The following is a 10,109-nucleotide window of genomic DNA, read 5'->3' as shown; positions in this document are numbered from 1 at the left end:
TTTCAATAATTAAAAACACGTTTTCTGATTTTTCAGCTTCTTTGAGAGGATCATCATTTCACTGATCCACATCTTTCAACATTTTCTGACACTTTACGGACCAAACAAGTACACAGGTGGTGGCTCAGTGGTCGTCGTGAGTTTGATCCCCGGCTCAGCTCGTTTACTTGGCGATGTCGAGACACTTACACTCAAGTTGCTCCTGATGTCTGTGCCAGCAGCGTACGTGTGAATGGGTATGAAAGATGTGCTGTATGTGTGAGTGAATGGGTGAAATGCAAATACTGACAAAGATAGAAATACAACCAACCCCTCCGGCCCTGATTTGAGGCCTTACTGAATTTGACACTACATGTTTTTAAAGTATCTCATCTTAGTTTTCCACTCAAATTCTTTCCAGAATTATAATTTTGATCTCTTGTTCCCACTTTTTCTTGATATCCAAGCTATTTTCTGTTAATCCTTATTGTAGTATCTTGTATATACATGTATAAAGTATGTAAAATAAACCTCTTGTACATACTTTCTGCCATCTTTTATATATATATATATATATATATGTATATATATATATATATCTAGATAGTGCCTCAGTTGTAGGTATTGGAAAGTAAGTTGTTCTCCTGCTTCAAATAATTGGCCAAACATTATTAGACCCTTTCATCCCACTTGTTGAAACCTCAACGAAATTCAATAAGATGTGCAATCTTTAATCCTCTAGACATATACGACATGTGGAGTCCTAATCTCTTAGTCAAAGTAGTTTTAATCCACTGATCATTTATTCAACACAGCCTCCTGATGCGTGAATGGAATCGCCTTGTCCACTTTTAACTGGGCATAAATAAATAATAAATAAATAAATCATCATTTTATAGCGGGTGGGAAAAAAACTGGAAACATAAATAACATGTACAGGCCCACGTTAATCTCTAGGATGTATTTGCATTTTCACTGATACGGGAACACACTAGCTGTTTGTTGTTGTTTGATGGCGGACTGTGATTTGACTTGTAAATAAGATCTAAACATAAAAAAAAAAAAAGTACACTCACATGGTCCTTCGTGCCTTTTATTATCAGTGAAACAGACTTAGTGCAAAGTAAACTGCTCTTATTATATTAGTATATAATAGTGTGTCTATTTCTTAATCTCCTTGTGTTTTCAGACAAACAACATTAATCTGATATCATCTCTGGAATATGATCACCTCTCCATGTTTATGTCTGTGCTCTGTTAACACACACCATAGGAGCGAGTGCTGTATTGTATTCTGACCTCATTTAGAAAGAAACAAAAAAACAAACCCGCCCACTTCACCAAAGGATGAAAGAGAGTGCACCTCCTCCTCAGTCTGGTTACACATTACATTCTCTGTTCTCTGTGCAGTTGGTGAAATACAGGAAGAGAAGGGAAACTGGCCTCAGCTGAAAAACTTTGATCTGAACCTTTTACGTGGTTATTTACTTTTTTTGGTGGGGGGGGGAGAGTCCACCATGCCTCGTTACACAGTGACCATTGCCACAGGGAACCAGTGGTTCGCGGGGACAGATGACTACGTCTACATCACACTGGTGGGTACGGAACAATGCAGCGAGAGGACACTGCTGGACAAAGCTCTGTACAACGACTTTGAGAGAGGGGCGGTAAGTGATGGTGACACTGCTGAGGATGAAGGATGAGCATCATCATCACCTGCACTCACAAATATATTCTACTGGGGGATATTAGCAGCCTTTTTTAAATGTTGGGTCTATAAAGAAGTTAACATGTCATGTTTGTTGTTCTCGATAATGTTTTTGATCTTTATTTGTGCAGGGACATGAACCTTCAAATCACAAATTAAGGATCTAAAGGGAAAAAACCTTTTCATTACAATTTGTTATATGTAATTCAGCTTCCTTTTTTAAATTCACAATCACAAAGCTTTTACATGTTTGTTTGTTTTTTTTACAGTTAAATAAAGACCCTATTTTGCAAATTGAGTTGAATATACTTAATGGAAAACAAAGTGGTTAAAAAAGGCTCAAATGAGCTGAATTGTAAGGAACAACATCGCAAAAACATAGTTTTAGCTTCTCTAACTTTCTCTTTATTGAACACACTGTATGTAAATTAAAACAAATGTAAACAATTACAAGATACATTGTGTTTCACCTCTAGAAGGTAACACAGTGACAATATTGCAATATTATGACAACAGTATGGTAATATTTTCTGAAATATGGTTGTAATGTTATGGTAATACTGTCTTATTTCTATAGTAATCACAAAGTAATAACTTGGCAATAACATTGCATACATGGTTTCCAAATGTAAAGTGCTTTATTATTATTGTTAACTTCATAAAATGTAAATTATCCATTTTAATTCATGCGAAGTATTATACAGATGGTCAATTTACCTGGGTATTACTTTGGAAATAAAATGGCATTACTGTAATATTATATGTATTATTATTATTACACACTATAAACATCAGATGCGATATCCATCTGAAGTTGAATTTGCATTAGAAATAACATTGTGTTACGATAATATTCCATCACTTTTACACCATACTAGTTAGTAGTATCACTCTCTTCCAAACGTAATGACAGGATAAATGGTTCAGTGGATGACTCCGTATTTATCTGTTGGCTAAACTGCAGGTGGACACGTATGACGTGAGAGTTGAAGAGGAGCTCGGTGAGATTGTGCTGGTGAAGATTGAGAAGAAAAAGTACTGGATGAACGACGACTGGTACTGCAAGTACATCACTGTCAAGATGCCTGCCGGAGATTACGTGGAGTTTCCCTGCTTCCGCTGGCTGGTGGACGACAAGGAGGTGGTGCTGCGGGACGGACAAGGTACGGACATCGGTTCATTTGTTAGTCTGCTGAACACTTTTCCTGCATCATGGTCTCACACTCGCTACCCCTCTCCCTCTTCTTTATTTCCTCCTTTCACCTCAACCGGACGAGACAGATGGCTGCACATCTCTGAGGCTGTGACTATGGCTATTTCAGCTTCCATACTACACAAATGAAATCTATCTGATCTGATTTGTCTTGTCTCTTGTAGCACGACTGCCTCAGGATGATAAGACCAGCCTGGTCAAACAACACAGACAAAAAGAGCTTGATCTGAGGAGAAAAACCTTCAGGCAAGTTCACGCCACACACGCAGCTCATCACTGGAGAAGGCAACAAAATATTATTGTCAAAATACGCTTTAATATACTGCAGGTTTTTTTAACGTAAATATGTTGGGTCTTCTGTCTGTAATCCACCTCCATTTGGTCCATATCTGTGAGCTTTCAGAAAATCAAGTTGCTAAGATACATGTTTTTATTTCTTAGAGAGAATTAACACCATTATCGTGTTAAAATGTTAAAATACAGTGTTGTAAATAGGTAGAGCAAAGTCAGCTACAAACTATTCACAGGAGGCAGATTTAGATTGATTGAGATTCCTCACATATACACACACACAGGTTTAGTGAAATTAGATTAAGATGGGTGAAGGTGACTCTAAATATTGTTATCGTTATTTAATAACAATATTTATTATTCATTTTCTTCTTATTTGTTTCATTTTCTACACTCTACGTGAAAACAGTTTCTCAGATTTAGCTCCAAGTACCACCAGAGGAAGGTCGCGTACCACTGGTGGTACACGTACCACAGTTTGAGAAACATGGCATGAGCTCATTATAAATCACAAGATCCTGGACTGATCCAATCTCCCCCTTGTGGCACTTCATAAATAAATCACTAGTATGTTGACAACCTAGGCAGCATTTTCAACATTCCCATTCCCAATTATTCTAATAATGTAAAGTCACCACATTTAACCTACTGTGAGTGCTTTTCTATCATGATTAAAAAATATTGTGTATTGTTATTATATATAATATACGCGTCCACACTGATAACACTGCTGTCCTTTACAGATGGAAGGAGTGGCAGCCAGGTTTTCCAATGAGCATCGATGCCAACAGACACAATGATTTGCCCCGGGACATCCAGTTTGACAGTGAGAAGGGAGTGGATTTTGTTCTGAACTATGCTAAGGCGTAAGTGTTCCCTACAACAACCTGGGTTGTTTTTTTAGGGGTAAACTCAAACATGTTTACAGTAGATGCCCCTCAGGAAACAGCAGAGTGAGTCAGTGGAGCTGCTGTGCACTCTTCCAGGGACAAATCATCATGGTGCCAGTGTGGCGCTTCAGGCTCAAAAAAAACATACTTCTATTTTCTCCTCTCAGGGTTACCTGGGCAAAAAACAGAGGCGTCATTGTTTGTTTATCACCTGGGGCATTTGCATTATCCTTTCCTGCAGACATGGGAGCTAAAACCTTTGTGCTGTAATGCAAAACAGGCCCCAAATATAATAATTAAAATATAATAATAATAATAATATAATAATAATGATAATGATCTCCCCAAAAAGGTCCAAAGTCTTTACATGGTGCAAAAATGACAAGTCATTGTTAATGACATGATGATGACTGATTTATGAAATGGGGAAGTGGGGAAAAAACTAGTGTCGGGCAGAACATTTGCATTTATTGCTGCTTCCTGTACACACGTACACAGATATATACACATTATGGTACAATACTGGTACAATAATAAAAGTGTTTAATTGACCTATTAGACAGAGATGCAACTGATGTCTTTACACTTTAGCCTCTTTTGTTTTGTGTAATTTGTGACATATGATGATTTGCAGAATAGAGAATTTGTGTGTGAACCAGTTCATGCACATGTTCCAGTCGTCCTGGACTGACTTTGTCGACTTTGAGAGGATTTTTGTGAGAATCAAAAACACAATCTCAGGTCAGTCTCTTACATTCCTCCTATATTATATGGTATGATATTATATGTTTTAATTCGTTTTATCGTATTTATTATCTAGAGTATGTGATGAAACACTGGAAAGAGGACTTCATGTTTGGATACCAGTTTCTGAACGGCTGCAACCCAGTAGTGATCCAAAAATGCACCAAACTTCCCGACAAGTTTCCCGTTACTCATGACATGGTCGCCGTCAGCCTGGAGAGGGAACTGACTCTGGAGCAGGAAATCGAGGTAAAGACGTGGTTATGTGTGGTTGTTGTAACTTTAGTATTGTCATACAGTATATTAATGTGAAGTAACAGTGTTTTCCTACATAAATACTGTATTTTACTGTTACCTCACAGTAGTAATAATGTGTAATATTTTCCTGTATGTGTGGAATAAGTGCAATTTCTGTTTTCTCTTTTTATATTGTCCTCTATATTGTCTTTTTGTTTGTTTTAGGTATTTTATAGACTATATATTTTATATTATGGCTCGTTTGCAAGGCATAGTCACCCTGTGAAGCACAAAAAGTACAAAAATATAGTATTATGTGTATAATAAATGTTTGTGGCCCCCACAGGCAGGAAACATCTTCATAGCGGACTATGAGGTGTTAGACGGCATCAGTGCCAACACCACAGACCCGTGCACGCTGCAGTACGTGGCTGCTCCCATTTGTCTGCTCTACAAGAACGCTAGCAACAAGGTCCTACCCATAGCCATACAGGTACAGTAATGCACAGCAAAAAAAGTCCTTATTTTGCCTTTTCCACTTAAATTAAATGCATTTTTCTTTTTCCCAGCTTGGGCAAACTCCAGGTGAAGACACCCCAATCTTCCTGCCCACTGATGGTCAGAATGACTGGCTGCTGGCTAAGATCTGGGTCCGCTCTGCTGATTTCCAGCACCACCAGACCATCACACACCTGCTCAGGACACACCTGATGACAGAGGTGTTTGCCATTGCCATGTTCAGGCAGCTCCCTGCTGTTCACCCCGTGTATAAGGTAGACCTCTCATCGACTGGCTCAACGGATTTAAGTTTAATTGACTGATTCACTTAGTGGCTGTTAAATGCTTCTCCTTCTTCCAGCTGCTCATTCCACACATTCGTTTCACCATCGCCATTAACACCAAGGCCAGAGATCAGCTCATCAACGAGTGTGGCATCTTTGACAAGGTGAGTGTGAGGGATGTGTAAAGACAACGATAAGCAGGGGGAGGGTGAGGAAGAAGAGGGGTTTGCTGTTTCTGCTCAAATGTAATAAGAGACTTCATCGAGGTAAAGAAACAGAAATTAAAGCAAACTAAAGTTAAAAAACATGAAATGTTATCAGGAAAGCTGAGTATAAGGTAGCATGTGGTGGCTGACATGATGAAGAGGGGACATAAGGAACACAAAGTCATGATAAAATAAATAAAACAAACCCAGAACCCCAAAAACATGAGAGAACTACTCAACACAATGACGTGGCTCTACCCTAGCTGAAGGTCAGAACTCTCTGACAGGCTGGTGGAGGCAGGACCAGGCTTTTATATGGAGACTGACGAGGTCATTGGAACCAGGTGTGTCTTGTCAGCTGCCACAGGAGATGCCGGCCACACCCCTGACACACACACACACACACACACACAGAAAAAAGACAGCATAACTACAAAATAAACAAAACAAAGCAGAATCCTCATAGAAACAATGTGTTAGAAGCGACTCAAATGATATACTAGAAAAGTGTTTCTCTGTTTTAAACTGGCTCCATCACATAAAGTAATTTATTTTGTCAAGCCTTTGTCTGAAACATAGTCGCTAGCTCTCACTGAAAACATGACCACAAGCAGTGACACACGAAAATACACTTTTGTCAAACATCAGCTTATTCTATTCTAAGATGTTTGTCGCCTTATCTCACTGTTAGACAGCATTTCTCCACTTGAAACTAAAGTATGCTAGCTGCTCACACTCTCGCACCAAAGTCCGTCAGAGAAAATGGAGCAATTTCAGCTCACGGGGACACAGTCGCTGCTGGTCCACGCCTGCCTCAGTTTGTAGGTCAGTGTCGCTTAGGTAAAAGTGAATAAAGGGTTTAAAACACCAAAGTCATAAAATGACACTTTTCAGCTTAGTAATAGAGGCAGCAGTGGATCCACAGCTCCCGTGTGCTGCGATGTAAAATCACTGGTTTTCTCTATGGACTTTGGTGCATTCATGCAACATTCAGTTGCCAGTTGGAAAAGTGGTAAACTTATAATATTTTAGGCTTAAGTGGGCTATAGTCTGTTCTTACTCAATGAAAACCCTGAAATATTACTTTAAACCCAGAATAATTGGCTATTACTTTGTTATGATGGTGTTCTTCTCCCTCCTCATCAAGGCAAATGCAACAGGCGGAGGTGGCCATGTCCAGCTGGTGCAGAAGAGCATGAAGACTCTGACCTTCAGGTCTATGTGCTTCCCTGATATGATCAAGGCCCGAGGAGTGGACAACAAAGAAGAGCTGCCCACTTACTTCTTCAGAGACGATGGACTCACTGTATGGGAGGCCACCAAAAGGTGAGGAGTACTGTTTTTAGAGATTGTGGAGATACTACTTCAGACAGAGAGACAGACAGACAGACAGACAGGTAATTATTTCCTCTCGATGTGACTGCTGTCCTGTTTTCTCTCTGGCAGTTTCGTCTCCGATGTCATACATATTTATTACGCCAGTGATGAGACGGTGCAGGAAGACGAGGAAATCCAGGCCTTCATTAAAGACGTGTGCAGCTTTGGGATGCAGGACTTCGATCAATGTGGTGGGTGCACGTTACAAAGCTCACAGTCCACCTGTGTGAGGTTTCTTCTTTCATGAAGCAAGCAAGTCACTTCATTCAGTGTTTCATAATAGTTGCAGAGAATCATCTGTTCTGTGGTATAAGTGTGAAAACAGGAGACTGATGGTGACACTGGCTGTGAGATCCAGTGTTTCAATTTCCTTCCTGGATTTCACCATCATTTATCTCTTTGCAAAGAGATTTTTACACAACAGAAGTTTGTTTTTATGAGGATTTAAAGACTAAGCATGTAATGTCTCCCCCACAATCTATGCACAGAGTTTCCCAAGTCTCTGAAAACACGTGCCGAACTGACCGAGTACCTCACGGTCATCGTGTTCACGGCCTCAGCGCAACATGCAGCTGTAAACTTTGGTCAGGTAGGTCATGAATGATCTGGAACAAGGCATTCAATGTTGATTTAAGGTGTTGTTAGGGAGTTTTCTTTACTCATATGTCGTCCAATATATAATATAATCCAGTGTTTCTCAATCCTGGTCCTGGTGACCCACTGTCCTGCATGTTTTAGATGTTTCCCTGCTCCAGCACACCTGATTCCAATAAACAGGTTGTTATCAGGCTTCTGCAGAGCTTGATGACGAGCTGACCATGTGAATCCAGGTGTGTAGGAGCAGGGAAACATCTAAAACATCCAGGACAGTGGGTCACCAGGACCAGGATTGAGAAATGATGACATAATCAGTGCATAAGCAGTGTTTTATTTTTTTTATAGCGGGTTGAAGTACACTTAAATTGTCAGCACTGACTTGGACGTTCACTTTAACTAAAAACATGGCTGACAGCAAGGACACAAGAAAATAAAAACATACTCAAGCCACTCAACCACATCTATCCACCTTGATCCGACTGTAGATTAAATTTTTTGTGACACTTTGTTAAAAGCTCACTCTTCACACTTCACAGTTCATAGAGACAATCAGCTGCTCTACTGCTGCCTCGTTTGGTAAGTTTGTGTCGCTTAGGTAATTTCAGACAAACGTTTGCCCAACTCCAGTTGCAAAATGATGCGTTTGTCATCACGGGTAAGAGGCAGCAGTGGATCAACAACTCTTGTGAGCCATCATGTAAAACTGCTGATATTCTCTCTGGACTCTGGTGCAGGGAGTGAGTGGTTTACAAAAACAAAACAAACTTCCAGTGAGAAAAGGCTGCGAGACGAGGACACAAACTTATTCTTAAGACATCATTAACATATTTTATTACATAGGCCTTTTTCTTGTGTCCCTGCTGAACAAGATTCATCCACTTGTTCCCGAAATAGAAGGCCGAGCCGCCTGTGGTGGAGAATAATATGGTAATATGATAGGAGAAAAGATCCACCAAGGAAATGACATGAGCAGTTTAGACTAAATTTTAGATCTACAATTATATTATATTTTTGTATCTTTTATGTCACCACAATTGTGATGTCAATGTTGTGGATTAGAATGAGAAATGAGCAGAGAAACATGTGTTTGTTTTAGTACAGTATGTGAGCAAGTGTCATTACTGCATACACATTATTGTCTCTTTTCAGTACGACTGGTGTTCTTGGATCCCTAATGCGCCGTCTACCATGCGGAAGCCGCCGCCCAACAAGAAGGGCCTGGCAGACGTGAACCTGATCATCGAGAGCCTCCCTGACCGCGGACGCTCCAGCTGGCACCTGGGTGCCGTTTGGGCCCTTAGCCAGTACCAGGAGAACGAGGTATGTGAAAGTCCCTCTGTGTGTGTGTGTGTGTGTGTCAGAGGCAGTCTGGATCACGTGTGAAGTTCCCTCTGCTTCCCTGCACTGTGCCTCAGGCCAGAATGACCCGTGTGTCTCTCTCTGTGTGTCCGTGTCTCTGCAGCTGTATCTGGGCATGTATCCCGACGAGCACTTCATTGACAAGCCAGTGAAGGCGGCGATGGAGAAGTTCAGGAAGAAGCTGGCAGAGATCACCAGCTCCATCAAGAGGAGGAACGAGGGAAAGAAGCTGCCGTACTACAACATGTCGCCCGACAAGATCCCCAACAGTGTCGCCGTGTGAGGAAATAAAACTTGTACACTCGCTGAGATTATCATGATTTCTATTTTTACAGATAACACAATGTAGTGCAAATATGCTGGAATCAGCATGTGATTTTAACGTGTCTGTGTATTTAAATGCATACATTCTTACCGCAGAGCTTTGTTTCTGAATAGTTTGCTGAAAATACTCTATATGTATACTACTATATACTATATCCACTGCCCTGCATGTTTAAGATGTTTCCCTGCTCCAACACACCTGATTGTAATAAATGGGTCGCTATCAGGCCCCTGCAGGACTTGCTGATTATGTGACCATTTGAATCAGTTGTGTTGGAGCAGGGAAACATCCCCAGGACCAGGATTGAGAAACCCTGAACAGCTGACTGCTCCTATTTTAGGTGTGTAAAGAAAAATCCGTCACTGCAGAATAAAAAGTTAAATTCTTGTACATCTTGTCAC

The 10,109-nt window shown here is 40.4% G+C and overlaps 1 protein-coding gene across 1 annotated transcript; it reads left to right on the top strand.

Annotated features, from left to right (window-relative positions):
• The first annotated feature begins 1,375 nt into the window (after window positions 1-1,375).
• On the top strand, window positions 1,376-10,098 carry alox5a (arachidonate 5-lipoxygenase a). Its single transcript, XM_058651119.1, has 14 exons — window positions 1,376-1,646; window positions 2,652-2,850; window positions 3,065-3,146; window positions 3,935-4,057; window positions 4,716-4,822; window positions 4,902-5,074; window positions 5,409-5,555; window positions 5,632-5,835; window positions 5,922-6,008; window positions 7,198-7,376; window positions 7,497-7,618; window positions 7,916-8,016; window positions 9,174-9,344; window positions 9,487-10,098. The coding sequence occupies exons 1-14, from the start codon at window positions 1,497-1,499 to the stop codon at window positions 9,664-9,666; spliced, it is 2,025 nt and encodes a 674-aa protein (XP_058507102.1). The 5' UTR covers window positions 1,376-1,496; the 3' UTR covers window positions 9,667-10,098.
• Window positions 10,099-10,109: the final 11 nt, after the last annotated feature.

This window comes from Solea solea, chromosome 15 (assembly GCF_958295425.1).
Source record: "Solea solea chromosome 15, fSolSol10.1, whole genome shotgun sequence".
Classification (NCBI taxonomy): Eukaryota; Metazoa; Chordata; class Actinopteri; order Pleuronectiformes; family Soleidae; genus Solea; species Solea solea.
Note: the sequence above shows the minus strand (reverse complement) of the source record. Positions and strands in the feature narration are given on the sequence as shown.